The 20,782-nt window shown below is 39.5% G+C and overlaps 1 protein-coding gene across 5 annotated transcripts in view; it reads left to right on the forward strand.

Annotated features, from left to right (window-relative positions):
• ZC3H14 (zinc finger CCCH-type containing 14) overlaps positions 1 to 20,782 on the forward strand; it is a 38,760-nt gene that overhangs the window by 6,634 nt on the left and 11,344 nt on the right. For 3 of the 5 annotated variants that reach the window (XM_065941694.1, XM_065941697.1, XM_065941696.1), the window contains exons 4-10: positions 1,352 to 1,392; positions 1,823 to 2,018; positions 2,366 to 2,795; positions 3,331 to 3,491; positions 4,024 to 4,124; positions 5,469 to 5,624; positions 19,638 to 19,712. In XM_065941694.1, the coding sequence (XP_065797766.1) occupies positions 1,352 to 1,392; positions 1,823 to 2,018; positions 2,366 to 2,795; positions 3,331 to 3,491; positions 4,024 to 4,124; positions 5,469 to 5,624; positions 19,638 to 19,712 (1,160 nt within the window). The remainder of the gene's footprint in view (positions 1 to 1,351; positions 1,393 to 1,822; positions 2,019 to 2,365; positions 2,796 to 3,330; positions 3,492 to 4,023; positions 4,125 to 5,468; positions 5,625 to 19,637; positions 19,713 to 20,782) is intronic. The other 2 variants (XM_065941695.1, XM_065941698.1) reach the window with 1 other exon arrangement.

Here is a 20,782-nt window from a genome sequence, read left to right on the forward strand (position 1 = left end):
GAATAGCAAGAGGCTGGGAGGTGAGAGAGGCCTTGAGGAGGGACTTGAAACTGATTGACTTGCCTTTAAACCAGAGTTCTTGAAGGTGTTTTTGCCCCAGCAGGCAACTGTATCTTTTAAAACTGTCATGAAGCTTTCTTAAAATTCCACACAGAATTCTCTGGGTTTATATTACACATTTTTTAAGAACATTGAGTGCAGTGGTTCTTCCTTGAGTGTTTTGGTTCATGCACTCCTGTATGGGTGACTTGACCCACTTACTACAGTTTGTCCTCAGAGTTTACTGAAAGCCTGAGGGAGACTGGTGCTTCTGACTGGGGAATGAACATTATCGTGAGCTGCTTCTTTTAAGATTAAAGCCTTTAGCAGTTCAGGTGCTTGTTTTGTTTCATGCACAATTTTTATGACTGGACTTTTGGTTCAACATTTGGATCACTTTGAGTCCCACTAATATGGGAGGTTGACCTAGTAGATCCTTTCTCAGATAACTTGAGGGAGTTAGACAAGTTTCTTAGATAAACAAACTGTGAACTGATTTGAATTTAAAATCAGTTCAACTCTTTCATTTTACCATAAATTTAGTTCTTTAACGTGTTCTGATAAAAGTAATGGTGTTCCTATTTTGACACTTTTGCTTTCTTAAGCGTCTATCAACACCAGCCACAAAGAGACTATTCTTATTCTTTGGAGCCCTGCAATAACTGTGCATTAGGGGACAGTGGCATTTCACTCGGTTCTGGGTGAAACATTATAATTTTTTCAGAAGGCATGGCCTTCTAGAAGGTTTGTTAGGTAAATTTGCCTTGTACATAACTACTAAAATAGGTTATGTTATAAGTAAGATGGTGGTTTGTTTACAGCATTAGTTTTAAAAATAATACAGTAAAATCATAGTGTAGTAATTTTGAAATTAAATTTTTCACATCTCAGAATTAGGTTCTTCTAGATGCCATCTAAATAGATAAAAAATAAACAGTGCTTTCAACAATTTTAACAATGTTATATTACATGTTTATGGTATTTTGTTTTACTTTATCATAAACTACCTTGAATCTTTCATCTGTTTGAGACAAAATAATATTCTTTGTGAACCAAGACTGTGTAGTCAGATGATATATTTGCTCTTATTTTTGCAGAGGCTAGATGAGAAAAATAGTGATGAAAAAATAAGACTTTAAAATGATCCTACAGTGTTTATATAAAGCCTTTTTTAAAAGAAAATCTTTTAATACCATTTATCAGTATTTAACTGAAGATTTGACCTGTAGTGTCAGACTTAGAGTGACAGTTGAAATCCAGTCTTTCTTCATAAAAGGAAGCTTTAACATTTTGGGTTTGTTTTTTCTTTTAGGCTTCACGGTGTATTAGATAAACTTCGTTCTGTAACAACCGGTAAGGTTCATAAAAATGATGTTTGGGTTTTTCTGGAATTTGCTGTAATGTGATTGTTTTTAAAAAGTTACTTGTACTGCTTTGGGGAAAAAACCCATGAATTTGAAAACAGTAGTTCATTTGAACTTTTTAAGGAAACACATGTTTTTATGAATTTAAGAGCAAAACTTTAATATAATTTGAAGACAATTTAAGTAAAGGGAAACTAGGCAGTTTATCCTAAGGAAATAATTATAGATGTGTGCAATGATTTAGCTTCAAGGATGTTTCAGTGTTTTAATTGAAAATTACTTAAAAGTGCAGTAATAATAAATTGGATAAGTTTATATCACTATGGGATAATGTTCAGCCATTAACTATGTTGTCAAGCACACATATTTATTGCCTTTAAGTAATCAATATAAATAATAAAGGGACCATGTGTTTCTAGACCCCTCTAGCCTGAAGTCTTCTGATACCAGCCTCTTTGATGGTAACGCACCTTCAAGCAAGAGCAGTTTCAGTCGAGGAGATGAGAGAAGGCATGAAGCTGCGGTGCCACCTCTCACAGTTTCTAGCACTAGACCTGAGAAAAGAGAGTCTAGAGTTTCTACAAGTTCACAGGAGCAGAAAGCCACTAATGTCAGGTAAGAGTCTTGTGTAGACCTGTGGGCAGATGGGTGTGTGTGACATTTACATTAGTTAATATGTCTTTTAAGTTGCTGTTTTCAGACATTTTTGAAAACAATGAAGTGGTGGGGAACAGTTTTTTTTTCAGAATAAAATAAGGATAAGACCAAAGAATGATTATATTTTGCATAAAATGTAGTAAATCAAAGTAAAAAGAATGCAGTTTCATAGTAGTTTTTAATAGAATACATAAAGTTATTATCTATACCTGTTCATTAAGATGTATCTGACTACTCTTTGAATAGTGGAAGATGCTGCTGTAAACTAATAACACACCCTTTTTGGTTTTGTTTTCATTTAACAGACAGACTTATGATGATGGAGCTGCAACCCGACTAATGTCCACAGTGAAACCTTTGAGGGAGCTGGCACCCTCTGAAGATGTGATTGATATTAAGCCAGAACCAGATGATCTCATTGATGAAGACCTCAATTTTGTGCAGGAGAATCCCTTATCTCAGAAAAAAACTACAGTGACACTTACGTACGGTTCTTCTCGCCCTTCTATTGAAATTTATCGACCACCTGCGAGTCGAAACACAGACAGTGGTGCTCATTTAAACAGGTTGCAGTTTCAACAGCAGCAAAACAGCGTTCATGCTGCCAAACAGCTTGATGTTCAGAGCAGCCGGGTGTATGAGACAGGACGTCTGTGTGAACCAGAAGTGCTTCACAGCTTAGAGGAGACTTACAGTCCCTTCTTCAGAAGCAACTCAGAGAAGATGAGTATTGAGGTTTGTGTATACTTTTGAATTCTGACCTGTTCTGCTGAAAATTGTCGATTCTTAATAGTAAGTTGTATATGAAATAACATCACATATTGCAAGTTTGTTTTAAACTGATTTCTGAGCTGCTCAACATAATACACCAGTCACATTTTCCACTCCACAACTGTCTCCTACAGATATTTTGCATCTTGTTTATTTTCCTAGGATGCTAACATTTGAGATATAGCTCTCACCTTAAGGTATAATTTGGGGAGGACTTTAGGTCAGTTTTAGATCCTTCATGGCTATAGTAAACGGTTGAGTAACTCCACTTTACTGGCTTCCTCAACAGTACTGTATGCTGCCATTTATGAATGACAGTAAAGCACTTTTTGCTTTAGCTTAAGATTGGTTATTAGAGATATTACTTTTATTTATATAAGAAAGTAGGGAAATAGCCATGAACTTAATTCTTAATATTGCTTGGCTTTTTCTTTATTAAGTATTCTGTAGTAGAATTTTATCTTCTGAGACTAGGTAAATGGAAATTTATCTATTGCAGGAAGAAAACTTTCGGAAGAGAAAGTTGCCTGTGGTAAGTTCAGTTGTTAAAGTAAAAAAGTTCAGTCATGATGGAGAAGAGGAGGAGGAAGATGATGACTGTGGGTCCCGGACCGGAAGCCTCTCCAGCAGTGTGTCGGTGCCGGCGAAGCCTGAACGAAGGTACCTGAGCGTGTCCGTGGTCAACCTTTCAGTGCCTGGTAGAGTCTCATGGGTTACGGAGGTTCCTGAGCGTGTCTGCATATTAACCTTTCATTGCCTGGTACAGGCTAATGGGTTTCTTGAAGAGGATATCATGAAAATACAAATTTAATCTGGTGTAAGACTTTTCCATGCCTGGGTCAGGAAGATCCCCTGGAGAAGGGCATGGCAGCCCACTCCAGTATTCATGCCTGGAGAGTGCCATGGACAGAGGAGCCCTGGGGTCGCAGAGTTGAACACGACTGAGTGACCAACACACACACAAGACTGTTCCATTGGTGATCTTCTCCGTTAAAAACTGTAACATGGGTGGGAGGAAAGTTGATCCAAAGTCGTTGTTTGAAAAGTTAGAAGATTCCAATCCATTTGGTATTTCCTAAAGCCTACAGCTGGTCTGTTCCAGACCAGAGAAGGCTGTAGTAAAGATACAATGGATGGCTAGCATGTAAAGAACTCAAATCTAAAGTTCAATTCAAATACCTTTCTTTTTTAGACCTTCACTTCCACCTTCTAAACAAGCTAACAAGAATCTAATTTTGAAGGCTATTTCTGAAGCTCAAGAATCTGTAACAAAAACAACTAACTATTCTACAGGTAATTTGAATGTTTATAATCCCTGAGTAACCTGTAGTTGATCTGCTCCTCAGGTGTTGATAGAGATGCCTACTAAGTGTTAGGGCCAACGTGAGAATGATTCAAAGGGGATTTGACCACTTTGAGAAACTCTCAGCTAGTTTTCTGAGCAACTGTAATGCCTTTTACTCCCCCTCTCTAATAAGGGTAAAATATATAATGGAAATCATAAAGGGGATTTTGGTAAATAGGAGATTTTCATGTTTATAGCATCATAGCCAACATTAGATACAAATTTATGTTGTATGAAAGGGAGCAAAACCCAAAATTGGTTGGAATTAGAAAAATTTGTCCAGCATATGAACAAGTTGGTTTCTTTCCTTTCAGTAAAACCTATTAATGGAATATGAAGCAGACAATTGACTCATGTTCTTGCCCCAGTCCTAGTGGAAGTACTAAATGGTTTTATGAAAGACTATAAAGTATTGACTTGTTTTTAAAACAAAGGAGAAGAATGAGCTATAATAATATCTTACAGAAAACTCATCCTAAAATGTAACCAAATGATGGGTGTCATATTGCCATCAGATTCTGTGCTCTGTGCCCCGCGTGCTATAACTAGTATGTAAAATTTTCTGTTAATAAGCTATAATGGTTACCCACTCTTAATTCTTTAATTTTTACGTTTGCTACAGCTTTGGTGACTGTCCTTTTAGCATCTTCTGCTTTTCTTTTCTCCCTTGCCTCTCTTCGTGTGACCCTGTCTTAAAATGAAGTAAACCTGTAAGCTGGCAACTTTGCGCCTGGGAGTCATCTGTACCCTTACTTCTCCCCATCCCTGATTTAACCCTGCATGTAAACAGCGTTTGCATGATTAGGTGCAGGCCAAGTTGGCCTAGCACTTCCTCTATTTAAATTTTCTTTTTTGATCTGTCAGCAATATTGAGTATTTAGAATGGTGAGAAATTTAGACATCACCATGAACTTGAAATTTCCTACTTTAGTAACCGGAGAGAGTCTCAAAGATTTTTGAGAAATAGCATTGAAATTCTTTATCCAGGCTATCTAGATTATAATTTGAAATTGTTTTAGAACCATGAAGCAGAACCCAGACTGCACATGGTTAACAACACATGTGTGCTGCTGTGTTTTATTGCATATAGTTTAAGATGTATAGGTGTGTTTTATATAAACATGGGTAGCTAAGAGTATTGAAAGGAAACATGAGGTATCTATGAACTGTTTCTAACAACTCATATATTCTAAACCCAAGAAGGCATTTACGTTTAATGTGATTCTCACTGTTGAGTTTTGATATATCACTTCAATTGAATTTCCTTATTTTTTTTGTTTTTTATGTAAAAGGCTCACAGAAACAGACACTTCCAGTTGCTCCCAGAACTCGGACTTCTCAGGAAGAATTGCTAGCAGAAATGGTCCAGGGGCAAGGCAGAGTCCCCAGGATAAGCTCTCCCATGAAAGAAGAGGAAGCAAAAGGAGATAATATAGACAAAAGTCAAGGTAATAGTTTAAGTGGTGTTTCATTTTCTACTATACTTTCTTTCACAAGACATTGCATATTTTCCAGTGAGTATTTATGAAATCTTGGTTATGCTATGAGAAAAGGGTTCAGTAGGCCCATGAATAGAATAAGGGACCATGAGGGAAGTCTATACATTTTTCAGAATTTAAAAAACCATATTATTGGGGAAATTTTTAGTGTTCTCAAAAGTGGAAAGAATAGTGCAGTGAATTCCCATGAATCCAGTCACCCAGCTTTTTCAGTATTTTGCCAGTCTTCAGTCATGTGGATGCCTGCACTCTTCTTTCCTTTTTGTTAATCCTACCCCTGTTCCCTGGAACTTGAAGTCTTGTCTTTCAATCTCCCCTTTCTGACCATCATGTTTCAGACCTGTCAGAGCTGCCTTATTGTCCCGGTAGTACTAGTTTATCCCCTTGGGTCTGACATACTCCAGCTAATATTTCTGCTTTCTTTCTCTTAGCCCCTCACCCCCTACTCTTGCACAGACCCTCCTATCTAAAGTGTGACTCTGATCCTGTAACTCCTTTGTTAGAGCTTTTCTGGTTCCTCCTCCCACTCGGCGTCGTCCAGGACTGATGCCAGCAGCTTGGCCTTTCAGCAACTTCATTCATTATCTGCCCTGGGCCTGCCTAGCCCTTCTCCACTGCTTTCTACCCTATTTCTTCTGTTCCCATCAGGAAAGACTCTAGTTTGTTCTTTCCCTCTTCTATGAAGATCTGATTTAAAAACTCCACCAAAGCTGCGTGCTAATTGTGACTTAATACTTCTATAATGCCGGAATATATTTTTTCATTCCTCCTCATCTAAGTCCTTTGAATTGGTCCAGGGCCCTCCCAGATTTACTTGTTTCTTGAAACCCTATGCTCCCATCTTATATTTGTCCCTTCTCTCTCTTTTTTAAAAAGTCCTTAATCTAGGGTGTGCAGTTTGCTGTGTCCATATGTGCAGTTCCAATAAATCATGGTTCTGAAAATGGGAAAACCCCCAAAATAGCCAGTAGGTATTGATTCAAAGTATAAGTGGGCCAATTTGTTTAAAGCTGTGGAAACTGGGATTTGAGGTTTAGTAAGGATTTGGAGTAAATTGGAGTCTGTTAAATAGGTTTGAGTATGTGACTTCATGATGGTTTTTTTTCCTCCCATGGTGGTATTTTTAAGTAAATTCTTGGTGGTGGTATAGTTGCTAAGTCGTGTCTGACTCTTTGGACCCCATGGACTGTAGCCTGCCAGGCTCCTTTCTCCATGGGATTCACCAGGCAAGCATACTGGAGTGGGGTGCCATTTCCTTCTCCAAGTAAACCCTTAATTGGTCCTTTCGGAGGATAATAGATACTAATTCATTGTTGTGAGAACCAGAGAAGTAAAATTGAGCATTTATTCTTTCCTATAAGGGTGGTACCACAGGGTGACAAAGTCGTTCAGGAGCTGGTACTTGTTTTTGTAAGTGACGTTTTATCAAACTGAGCCTTGTCCGTTAATTTATGTTTGGTCTGTGGCTCTCATACACAGCCACAGAGTTGAACAGTTGCAACAGACCATGAAATCCCCACAACTTAAAATCAAAAATATTTGCTATCCCTTTTGATATAGTAGATGAAGGGAGCATCTTTTAAAATTATTTTAGCTTAGAAGTCAAAACAAACTGATAGAATTGTAGTAGTTTTTTCCCCCAACTAACAGTGAATTAGTGAATCTAGGTACTGATAATGACTATTAAAACTTTTAAAAGTGAAAATCCACTATTTTGTGCCTCCTGATGAAAGAATAAAAGACGACCCTAGTCTCGCCGGAGGATGTGAACCTGAGTGACCAAGTCTCTGATGCAGCAGTCAGCTGGCAGAAATGCAGAGGCCCTGAGTGTGCAACAGGCACGTGTAGCTTCGGGGCATTGTGTGTATCAGGAGACGTAAAAGAGAAGATGCGAGGGACAGGCGAGGGGTCCGTGTCTGGGTATGCACACTTGTGTGATAACATCTCAAACTAGATATTGCTCTGAAACGCATCTGTGATTCCTTGCGGATAGGAGTCCATGGAGGGAGGCTAGTGGGGTGGCTTGTTGTTCAGTCGCTCGGTCGTGTCCGACTATTCACGACGCCATGGACTGCAGCACGCCAGGCCTCCCTGTCCCTCACCATCTCCCGGAGTTTACTCAAACTCATGTCCATTGGATCCAACGACCTCATTCTCTCTCACTCTTCTCCTGCCTTCAGTCTTTACGGGCAGCGGGGACTTTCCCATGAGTTGACTCTTCTCCTCAGGTGGCCAGAGTGTTGGAGTTTCAGCTTCAGATGGACTGGTTGGATCTGCTTGCAGTCCACAGGACTCTCGATAGTCTTCAGCACCACAGTTTGAAAGCGTCAATTCTTCAGCACTCAGCTTTCTTTTTTAGCACTCAGCTTGCTTTATGGTCCAACTCTCACATCCATACATGGCTACTGGAAAGACCATGGTTTTGACTATATGGCCCTTGCTTGGCAAAATGTTGTCTTTGCTCTTTAATACACTGTCTAGGGTTGTCAGTAGCTTTCTTTCCAAGAAGCAGGCGTCTTTTAACTTCACGGCTGAAGTCACCATCCACAGTGATTTTAGAGCCAGAGAGGAAATCTGTCCCTGCTTCCACCTTTTTCCCTTCTGTTTGCCATAAAATGGTGTGATCTTAGCTTTTTTTTAATACTGAATCTTAAGCCAGAGTTTTCACTCTCCTCTTTCACCTTCATCAAGAGGCTGTTTTGTTCCTGTTCATTTTCTGCCGGTTAGAGTGGTATTATCATCTGCGTCTCTGAGGTTGTTGATACTTCTCTCAGCAATCTTGGTTCCAGCTTGTAACTCATCCAGCCCAGTATTTTGCATGCTGTGGGGTGGCTTACTTAGATCTATTTTCTAGACGTGAATAAGATTATAATGGTGTTTTGCCTTACAAGAACTCAATAGGCGTTTCTGTGCGGCTTTCTATATCATTGTTTTGTTTTAAAGTAAAAGGTTAAAAAACTGAAAAGGTGAGGAGTACCTCTACTACTGAAGACTGTTGCTGCTATTACTGGTATCATTTGTTCACAAGTGCAGAGTTACACTGCAAAGTTAATTAGTGCTCTTAGTCACTGTTGGTAGCTTCATCTCTGACAGGTTTTTAAAAATCTAAATATGCACATATAATGGCCGGAGTTGTTGATAGTGTTCTCAGATCTTTCTAACCTCTGTATTTTAATTATGCTAGCCACCTCACAGTATTTTGCTTTTGTTTTGGGTTAATCTGTTGCTCAAAGTGTATTTTGCCAGTCTTTTGAAAGATTTATCACAACAGCAGTTCTTGCTTTACTGATTCTCTTTTGGTGTGTGTTCCCTTTCATTGATTTCTGCTCGTATTTTTAACACATCCATCTATATTTTTTCTTATTATGTTAGCCTGTTTTTTGCAAATGTAAGCATTTAAGGCATGAATTTCTCTTGACATGCCATTTTTGCTGCATGTCACAAATTTTTTGTTATCATTCAAGTGTGTTTAATGCATAGAATATGGAAGTTTTGGTTTTAGTCTTTTAATCATTTTAACTATATACTATGTATTTAATTGCATTGTGGTCAGATAGTGTGATCTGTATAATACATTTTTTTTTAAGTAGTTTAAGACTTAATGTAGTCCATTTTGTACATCTCCATGTACATTCTGAGAGAAAGTGGGTCCTAACTGTTGCATTGAAATTTCAACATTTAAAGATGAAGCTCTGTAGCTCATTCATGTTTGATCTGCTGAATTTTTGGTCTGCTTATCAGTGATTGAGAGGGTTTTGAAATTGCTTGTCAGGATGACAGATCTGCCTTAATTTCTCTGTACTTCTGGTAGATTTTGCTTCCTTTACTTTGAGGCTGTTGAACTAGGTGCATGTATATTTAAAATTGTCCTGGTGAATTGAATCAGGAAGGTGCATCTTGCTGATGAGGCTTTTATCCTTATCTGTAACCCCGATGTATTAAATGATGCTTTCATTAAAATTCAGTTTTGTCCAATTTTAATGTAGCTACTTAGTATTTGCCTCATGTGTCTTGTGTCCCATGCATTTGTTTTTAGTCTTTTTTTGTCCTTGTTAGGTGTATGTCTTTTAACTACATTAAAAAAAAGCTACATTAATTTTTTAAAATTCCGTCTGAGCTTGCTTTTTATATGAGTTTAAACCATTCACATTTATGAAGATTATTGATGGAGTTGGACTAGTTTCTGTCACTTTTTTGGGGAGTTTTGTATTTGCCTGCTTTCATTTTTTGACCTTTTTAAAAGATTTCTTAATTACATTACATTGTAATTGTTGATTGCCCAGCTTTAGTTTATTTTGTGTTATTTTAAGTTCTGTTTCTGTTCTTTGGTTACCACTGACATTTTACCGTACAAATTTAGTAGTGTAAAAGTTAATGTTCTGACCCCATCTGCAAACAGTAAATGGATTTTAGAATATCTTAGGTGCAGTCTTTACCTTCTCAGACTTTACATTGTGTTTCCAGCAGTTCATCTATGTCCTTTTCTTTTTTTTTAGTGCATAAATTGGGCACCATTATTATTTAACCCAGGCTGTGTTTGTTCAGATTTACCAAACATATATTATGTTTATTTTTTTTCTCAAATCTCTTGAATGTTAGTTAGGGACCATCATTTTTCAGTATTTGGAAATATTTTTTTGATGTATATTCTTCGGAAGTTTCTTCAGAACAGGTCTGTTGGTGGTGCGTTTCCCAAAAGTCTGTTTACCTACGCGCATGTTCAGTTCCTCTTGTCCTTGTGCAGTGGTTTTGCTGCACACATAAATCTGGGTTAGCAACAGTTATCTGTTCTCACCACCTTGTTTATATTATTCCACTGTCTTCTGGCTTCCGTTGTTGCTGAGTGGACTTCTGTTATTCTAATTATCTGTCATTCCTTTGTAGGTGATCTGTCCTTTTTCTGGCTGCTTTCAAGATCTTCTCTTTGTCTTTGATGTTCTGCAGTTTCACTACAATGTGTTTAGGCATGGATTCCTTTTATTATTCTTCTTGGTATATATTGAATACAATTTTATATCTAAAGTGAAATATATTACATTATGAAATACATGCTTACCCTGGAAAATTTGGAAAAAGAAATTGTAATACTTGCTGATAGATTAGAAGATAAATAGCACTGAGCAATTTAAAATAACAAGTAGCGTTTATTGCTTCATTATTTTCCACGCTGTTTCTCCTGGAGGCCACTGCTTATAAATGCTCCTGTTTATGACTTTCTTTCATTTTCCCCATGTAGTAATATGTTTACACCACTGTTTCCTAATTCAGCTATAGTTGGTATGTTTTGATTTCTTGCTTCAATATATTGGAATGTAACTCTCACTTTTCCTTGCCTCCATGCCTATGTAGTAAATTGATTGTTTTTAGTTCATCTATTGGTTACTTTTTATAATTTTAAGTAATATACCTATTTCTTGTGTAATTAACTGTATCAGTGTATTTTGACTCCTGAAAGATAAAGATATTTATGTCCTTTAATTCTTACATATCTTTTCTCATCCCCTTACTTTTAAAATTCTGTTGTCTCTACTTTTATATTACTGAAGAAGATCGAATGTACGGTATGTTCTGAGTTTTGTTTTGTTCTTTTGTTGTTCTGCTTTTCTGGTTATTACTGTGCTTTGTAGGTTGGCTGTAAAAGTTGAGAACCAGTAAGCAGCGTTTAAATCTTTAAGATGCAAAACACTTCTCAGGCCCAACTGTAGATCGTCTTCTCCCGTTCTTGGTTTAGGAGCTCCCTGAAGTTGTTTATGTTCTTTTCCTTGTGCTCAGTGTTTCGTCTTCTTAGGTTCTTTCTCCCCTTCTTTCCTTGCCCTCCTGCGTTATAGTCAATGTCTTTGGGTTTCCCATTTTTCCTTGGGTACCTTCCTCCTAGAACCTCTGTCCTTTTCTTCTCATCCCACTGGTTTCTCTCTGGTCTGCTTCAAGGTTCCATTCCAGGACTTACTCCTCCCCTGAGTTCACACTACATTTCCTAGATCCCCTTTGTCTTTCATTTTTGTCACCAGATCATGAAAAAAACTTAGGAAAAAGTATGGGAAATAAATTTCCTTGGCCTTTAGAAATCCAAAGTGTTTAATTGATATTAATTGATTTGGTAAAGAAGTTTAATCCTCAGAAGTTGAAAGGCATGACTTCTTTATCTTGAGGCTTCTGTGTTTGTGCTGAGAAGCTGATTGCCCATCTGATTCTTACTCCATTATTAATACTAGGGCTTTTCTTCTGGAAAGTTTAGGATTTTCTTCTTTTCTTAATGGAAGTATAGTTGATTTCTATTTCAGGTGTACAGCCAAATGATTCATCTTTACATACATACATACATACATACACATGCATACATATGTATTTTTTCTTCAGATTCTTTTCCATTATAGCCTATTATCCTGTGTTCTTGATGTTTAAAATTTACTGTGATGAATATATGTACTAGTTAGTTATTATCTCTTTTGTGTCCTCAATTTTGACTTGATCTTGTTCTACTCTGAAATATTTTCTTGACTTTCTCTTTGGTTCCCCTCTTTTTTCTTTTTTTCCCAAAACAGGCAGATTTTTAAAAATTTACACAAGTTCTCTCTTGTTTTGTTTTTCATATTATGTTGTGAATGCAGGATCATTTCAAATTGTCTGAAGAACATAGAGGGTTTGAAGGATTTTTTTTTTTAAGTATTCTTTCTTGTCCCCCCCAAAGTAGCATCCTATCAGTTTTCATTTGCTCTCTTTGCCATTTCGTCTACAGGCTGTTTTCAACGAGTCTGGTCCTAATTTAAGAAAGTGTTAGTCTCTCAGTCGTGTCAGACTGCGATCCCATGGACTTTAGCCCGCCAGGCTCCTCTGTCCGTGGAATTCTCCAGGCAGGGATACTGGAGTGGGTTGCCATTGCCTTCTCCAAGGGATCTTCCCAGCCCAGGGGTCTAACCCAGATCTGCATTGCAGACAGATAGATTCTTTACCATCTGAGCCATCGGTGAAGCCCGTGGTTTAAGAAAAGGCAGTACCAAGACTTACTTGGAGTTGGGGCATGGGCTGTAAGCTTTATTGCTGGCAGGTTTTGTTTTAAATAAGGCAGGCAAGGAGCTGCTTTATTGGCCTTGAAATTGCAGAGGAGTTCCCTGGGAGCCTTTATACTCCCACTAGCTGCCTAGATTTTCCCCAGATCATTTGCTGAGTTTCTTTAGAAAAGAATATTTTTTAAAATTAAAAAATTTTATCTTTTAATGTTTGTGTGCCTATACCATTCGGAAAACCTAGTTTTTTGTTTCATAACCTTAGAAATCTTTGCTCATTGCTCCACCCTCTCACCTGTGGGTACCCGTTTGTTCATCTGGCTCAGCACTGTCAACTCTCACATTTGTGTTTGGACCTTGGGCCTGAATTCCTATCCAGCTGTTTTTCGTATCTCCTTGGATATATAGGGAACCCTTTTAAACTTGTCTAAAACCAAACTGCTAGCATCTTCCTGTCCAATCTGTTCTTCCTCCAGCCCTCCTTGTTTTAGTTAATGGTAGCTGTTTCTTTCCAGTTGCTCAGGCCAGAAACCTGTGCTATTCTTTCTTCCACGCTTTCTGCCCTTCTTCCTTCCTCAGTCTCTCTCCTTTCCTTCCTTCCCTCCTTTTCCCTTTCTCCCCTTTTTCCCTTCTTCCCTTCCTCCACCTTTAGCAAATCCTGTCATCTTCTACCTTCAGGACATATTAAAATTCACCCATCCCTTGTATCTCTGCGTCTGTTACCCTCATGGAAGCCATCGTCCGTGACTTGCCTTGATGACTGCAGCAATGACCTTCCTGAGCTGCCTGCTCACAGACTTCCCCTGTTGCTGTCTGTTTCCACAGCAGAGATGGGTCCTTTTAAACCGAGTTGGACCCCGGCACACCCTTGCTCAGAACCCTGTTACGCTCCCAAGGACAAAAGCCCTTCACGATCTCGTCACCTGCCCTGCTAGGCCCCCAGCCCTGCTTCCCTTGCTCTTGCCCAGACCTGCTTGGCGTGGTTCTTTCGGAGCATTCAGAGACAAGCGTGTGTGAGCTGTTTTGGCCCTCTTCTAGGAATGTTTTCTTCAGTCGTCTGTAAGCTCTCTCATTCTCTGTGAGGCCTTCCCTAGGCCCCCAGCCCCATTCTCTCTAATTCACTTTCCTAAAACTTCTTTTTCCTCTATAGCACTTAACTGCCATCTAATATATATTTTATATTTTCATCGTTTAGTTTTTAAACGGATTTGGGGCTTTAAATATCATCCACATAAGATGTATTTTTTTTTTTTGAAGCTCATCTTCCCCTCCCCACCCCAGTGTAAACTCTGACGAGGGTGTGTGTGTGTGTGTGTGTGTGTGTGTGTGAGGTTTGTTGCTGTTTTTGAGCACCCAGAGCACTGGGTGGCATGTGGCAGCAGCCGAGTAGATGTTTGTTGCCTTAACCCGTGTGTCACCGCTGCCTTGCTTGCGGTTCTCCAGTGTCTTGTTTGTGGCTCTTCTTCTGGGCTTCAGCAGTATTTGTGCATGTGTTTTCTATGTTCCAGAGGTGGTTGAAATCTCATTTTCATAATTTGCTCCCTAGCCATACAATGCTAAAGTCATTTTTCAGGGTGTACACTCAGTGTATATATTTAATTACATACACACACTCAAGTGCTATTCTTGATACGTAAGAACATGTAAAAACAGAGTTCTAAGGAGTATAGAGATAAAAAATATTTTTAATATAATAGAATTTCTGATTTCCTTTCTCCACCTTAGTGGAGGAAGTGGATTATTGTCTTGGAAACCCAATTTGAAATCCACTGCTATATGTTGTTAAGGATTTGTGCCATTTTCACGTTCTTTACTTCATTTTTATGGACTCTCCAGAAGGAGAGGCTATAAATGTACATACTTAACGTATCATGTTGGACTGGAATCACTGTGAGAGACATTTGAAAATGAAAATATGAATATGAAAAAGGAGTTTTCATATTCAGAGAAAACAAGAAAGTCCCCTCTTCATTCTGCCCACTGTCCCTCTCAGAGGTAAGCACTGCACTTGCAGACGGGCGTATGTCTGTAGTCTTAGTGTTTCTTAAAATATGTTTGTACATATCCATTCTTCCTAGGTAGAGTAGAATTCTAAGTGTATTTCTGTGCACACATACACGTATGTATAAAAAGAGTTACACCACATGGGTTTTCTTTGTAACATGTTTTGTTCCATTTACTGTATCGTAGAAGTATCATAATACAGTGATTATGAGTAGGGGCTCAGGGTGATAGACTGCTAGGGTGTTAAACTAGGCTCTGCTGCTCACTCACTGACCTTTTTTTTTTTTTTCTTCCCATTTATTTTTATTAGTTGGAGGCTACTTACTTTACAGTACTGTAGTGGTTTTTGCCATACGTTGACGTGAATCAGCCGTGGATTTACATGTGTTCCCCTTCCCCATCCCCCCTCCCTCCCTCACTGACCTTAACCTTTCTGAGTTCTGGTTTCCCAAGAATATGTTTTCTCTGTTGATGAGTATTGACATTGGAGTCTGTGGAAGGATCTTTGCTTATTTTGCATTCTGGAGTCGAGCTGGGCTCACGGGGGTGAGCAGGAAGCCCCCAGTGGGCTCTTTCTGGGCTCCTGTCTCTTTGTGGCCTGCCCCCTGCAGGACCGCTCTCCTGCTTCTCACTGCAGCCGTGTCTGCTGCCCTCCGGGGAGCCTGTTGGCATCCAGGGTGTGCCACGCTCCTCTGTTAGCTGGCGCTCCTGAGGAATTCCATGTGGCTCCAAAGCCTTGTAAATTTTGAAAATTATTTTCTGTATAAAGATTTTGAAGATTTAGGTTAATTTACAGATAACAGTGAAGAAGTAAATAAAGATTTTTATATAAATGTCAGTGCTTTTTCTTTATTCTGTTACTGGGAAGCCAAAGGCTGCAGTTATTTATACAAATTCTTTTGGAGGGGCTGTGGGGAGTCGTGTTCACCATCTTGTATCCTCATATTTTACCCAGCTTATCTGTTGGCTTAGTGAGTAAACCAAAGTAAAAACCTCTCTCAAACTACTGCCATGGAAAGAGATTCTCTGATGCATTCTCAGACACTCTCTGAATGCAGGAGACATTCTCTTGGATCGGAAGCCTTTAATTTTGTTAAGATGATGGTACTCCCCAAACAGATTTTAGATTCAACTCAGTCTTTGTTAAAATCTCTGCTGGCTTTTTTGCAGGAGATGCAAGCTGATTCTGAAATTTACATAGAAAGAAAAAGAACTTGCAATAGCCATAACTATTGAAAAATAATAAAATTAGAGGACTTATATTTTCCAGTTTCAAAACGTACTGCAGAGCTGCAGCTGTGCCATCTCCTGGGGCATAAGGGTGTACGTATAAATCAGTCGAATCAGGGTGAGATTCCAGAAATGAAGCAGTGTGCTTATGATCTGTTGAATTTTGACAAGGATGTAAAGGCTGTTCATTGGGGAAAAAGCATTCTTTTCAACAAATGATGCTTGACGACTGGATAGGCACATGCAAAAGAATAAAGTTGGATCCTTACCCTACACCATACATGAAAATTAACTCAAAATGGATCAGATGCATAAGTGTAAAAACTAAAATGACAATACTCTTAGGAGAATGTGTTAGGTATAACTAAGTGAACTTGAACTAGAAAATTGTTCCTTGTATATGGCGCCAGGAGCACATGCAGCTAAAGAAAAAACAGGTTAAGTTGGACTTTATCAAAGTTCAAAGCTTCTGTGCTTCAAAAGGTGCGATCAAGGAAAAGGCAATAGCCAGGACGTGGAAGCAACCTAGATGCCATCAGCAGACGAACGGATAAGGAAGCTATGGTACATATACACCATGGAATATTACTCAGCCGTTAAAAAGAATTCATTTGAATCAGTTCTAATGAGATGGATGAAACTGGAGCCCATTATACAGAGTGAAGTAAGCCAGAAAGATAAAGACCAGTACAGTATACTAACACATATATATGGAATTTAAAAAGATGGTAATGATAACCCTATATGCAAAACAGAAAAAGAGACACAGATGTACAGAACAGACTTTTGGACTCTGTGGGAGAAGGTGAGGGTGGGATGTTCTGAGAGAATAGCATTGCAACAAGTATACTATCAAGGGTGAAACAGATCACCAGCCCAGGTTGGATGCATGAGACAAGTGCTCAGGGCTGGTGCACTGGGAAGACCCAGAGGGATGGCATGGAGAGGGAGGCGGGAGGGGGCATCGGGATGGGGAACACATGTAAATCCATGGCTGATTCATGTCAATGTATGGCAAAAACCACTACAATACTGTAAAGTAATTAGCCTCCAACTAATAAAAATAAATGGAAAAAAAGAAAAAGGCAGCCCACAGAATGGCGAAAAGTCACCTATCTAATAATGATCTAGCAGCAGACCAAGGCCAAATCCTCATTGTCTCTGTCCTTAAATTTCCACCATGTCTTATATCAGTACAGTTGAATTCCATCATCACCATATATAATTTTAATAAGATTTGTGTCTCATTAGAGACACATGGGTGTGATCATACGTCCAGTTAGCCTCCAAATAGTGTCCTGTTACTATTTTCAAGGGGAAATGAAATTCAAGATACTAGATAAAGCAGTTTAAAAACAATGTGAAGCTTGACAATTCCGGGTACGTTGATGAGCAAAAGTACGTTAAGTTCACATCATATTCAGGTGTAAAGTACTTTATGTTACATTGCTTTTTTATGCCTCAGATCTTCAGTGACCCTTTTCATGTGAGGTAAATAATAGAAAATTCTTGGTGTGTCACCTGTCTGCTTCCAGCCAATCGCAAGCCAGAATTGTTTCCTGTGTAATAATAGGGTCTGTTGTTGGGAGAGGGGCTGTAAGACTTACAGGATACAGGGGGCTGCATATTAGGGCTTCTTGGTTGAAGCAGAGAGAAAATTAGTCTGGTTTGTTGAGTATTTTCAGATTTATTTTGAGTTCTGACTCCAGAAATGTACAATCCTGTCTTTTCAATTACAGGTTTTAAAATGTTACTGATGCTTAATACTTCTTAAAGTCACAGCCTTAATGATTGCTTTTACTTTTGATGAAAGCTTAGTGTGGTGTGAAGGAAAAATTACTAAGTATTAAGAGGGAGAGAATTTTGTGAAAATGTCATCAAGGTTTCCATCACCATCTTTACCAATTTTCTTTTCACCTGGGCCAGTTGACTTAGGTTCTGTAACAAGTTCCTCTTGTTCACTGAATGAGCTAGACAATATTTCCCATCTTTTAAGGAAAATATCAACTGATATCAATGAAATTAAAGGGATGAAAGCAGCAATTTTGACAGTGGAAGCAAATCTGTTCGATCTTAATGTTAGAGTGTCACAGAATGAAGCAAAAATTTCATCTTTGGAGGTTAAAATGAATGAGTATTCAACAACATCTGAAGGCAGCAGACAGTTTGAAGATCTTCAAGAGGAAGTAGATTTTGAGTCACAGTCAAGGATTACTGATGTAAAAATAATTGGCTTCCTTAGAAACATTGAGAAAGGTAAATTCTTAGAATGTGGTATCATTGGGTAACTTGACTATAGTTTTCATATGGAGGCAGCAAGTCACAGAGAACTTGAATTTTTCGTGGACCTTTAATGACAGAATCTTGTACATGATTTGTCTTAGAAACCCAGACCTTAGAATTCTATCCTGTTTAGTGGATTTCTAAAACTGATGTTTTGAAAAGGTTAGAGGGGTGAAACAAAACTTGAAATGTGAGAGAATGTCTTCTTTCATCTATCTATTTTGTGATATTACTTTAAAATGTATAATTCTTTCAGTGTTCACTGTTTATGCTAAAGAGATCTGTTACTATTTGAATTGGAACAGCATACTTCCTGTAACCTAATAACACGTCAGTTTCCCAGGCAGTCCTGCAGGAATACAACTTGGCTAAATATCTGTTTCAGGTCAGCTCCTGAGGATTTACTGTATTTTCAACCATGGTAATTTTGGAAGAAATTAACTTATTTTGGGGAGCAGGGCACATCACTAAGGAGTAATGTAGTGTAACTTATATTTAAAAGAAAAGAGCTGATAAAAATTTGGCAAATTTTAAACTTTTTAAAAAACATCTTAATGAAACATGACAGTTGGTGAGCAGCTGCCAACTTAACGTGCCTGCTCTGAGTGAGCACAACTGTCCTTGTGAAACTGACAGATTTACGAAGCGTTAGCCTGCACAATCTTCCTGATACTTCAGTGGCATTTAGAACGTCAACTACGTTCCTTCCTACATGTACTGTATCTCTTGAATCAGCAAGTGAGGCCTGAGTGTGCTGCGCACTAGGCCGGGGACGTTTGAAGTATGACGCCCTCGCGGACCTCAACCTGAAGATAGAAAGCTCAGTTCCGTGTCTCTGTTCTGTTCTGTTTTGCGGTGTAACAGAAACTCGTGAATCCGTTTAAGAGCTAACCCTCTAGCTGCGCGTCTTTTCCCACAGGATGGCGCGGCGCTTGTTCCCGCGCTCTGTGGTATGGGACCCTGTCTCCTTTGTGCTTTGTTCTCTGTGCCCATCCGGGCCTGCAGTGTGTCCTTTGCGGATTCTGTGTCTGCGGTGGGGGCTGACTTACCCGCTGAGAGCCCGGCCGCAGACGGAGGCCCTCCTCGCGGGGATCTTGCCCGGCCGCCGCCCGTCTCCCAGGGAGCCAGCCGAGCCCGCGCAGCTCCTCCCGCTGGCTTCCGCAGCCCTTTGCCGTTACCACTGTGCTGCTCCCAGTCAGGGAAGCCAGCTTCCAGACAGGGAGAACCGTGGTCGTTTTTGGTTTAACCTCAGTACAGGTTTCTGTCTTACAAACCTTTGGTCTAGGATTATTATTAAATTGTATTGTGGAAGCTTTAAGTTATTTTAAAGACTTTCAATTAGGAACCCAGAAAGATTATTTTGGTCTTAATTTCTGGGAAGCACACGCGCTACTATTGTTTGTTTTTTCAGCATAGTGAAGTTTTTAAATTTATGTTCTAGGAACTCAACAGAGGCAGTTGTTATCCCGATTACAAATTGACCCCGTAATGGCAGAAACTCTGCAGATCAGTCAAGGTTGGTAATAATATTAAATTTTCTTTTGTAATGTAGCATTTTTCAGCTGCTATTTCCATTCCTTACACCTCATTTAATGTATCCTGTATCTCTTAGATCGTGCCCTAAGATACTACATTAAGATCTATGAAAATATTTTAGGGCCAGGAGTCAGGATCTGCATTTTCTTCACGCTGTGTGGTGTTTACATTGTTTACCTCATGCAGAAACTTGCTTCCTGTGATGCCATGTCACCCTGTTCCCTGGAAACCGTTGGCTGCTCACGCCTTTGCTTTAGCGACCTCTTGAATCCTTACCCTGCGTTTCATTGAACTTTGTCCATTGCCCTGGACTGCTTTTGTGTTCTCTGGCCTGTGAAACCTCATTCTCACTCTGACTTCATGTTACAGTTTTGTGGCCAGGTGCCCACCCAGAGCTTGCCATTCTGAGAGCTGCTGTAGCTTGCTCACCTGCCTCCCTGACCCCCAGCACACACGGCACATACCGTGGCTCCCTCAGCCGCGGCAAGTGCCTTGTTCATGTCTGTGCTCCCAGTGCCCGGCCCCTGCCAGATGCGTGCTAAGTGCTTGATAACTGCTGAATAAATGAATGGAGCCATCGGATCCCTGGACTCGTAAATTCAGATCCTGTTTTTTCTGTTTTCTCTAAATCTGCCTGTTGTTGGAAGCTCTGGTTCCTCGACTGCTCCCTATCGACTCCTAACTGAATTTTCCTCACCTGTGTTCAGGACTCCACAGTCAGCAACGATATTCCCTTACCCTTCCTGGCCTTCTGCTCAGAAAGGTGTGCCTATTCTCTCCAAGGATTGCCTTCTACCCAGATGCCAGATGGTATCCAGTTGGCAGATACTTTGGTGTTGACCCCCTTCTGTGGCTTTCCTCTCCCTCTCTCTGGCCCCTCCCTTCTCTCTGTGAAAGTGTTGAGATCCTCTGCATCCTTGATTTTGCCCTCTCATTTCCCAGCATTCTGTCCTGCTTCTGCATACGAGCACTTTCATTCAAGATGTTTGGTACCTGAGGTCACTGTGTGTTTGCATCATCAGTGTTTGCGCATTTTTTGTTTCCTTGTTA

Source organism: Muntiacus reevesi, chromosome 7 (genome assembly GCF_963930625.1).
Source record: "Muntiacus reevesi chromosome 7, mMunRee1.1, whole genome shotgun sequence".
Lineage (NCBI taxonomy): Eukaryota > Metazoa > Chordata > Mammalia > Artiodactyla > Cervidae > Muntiacus > Muntiacus reevesi.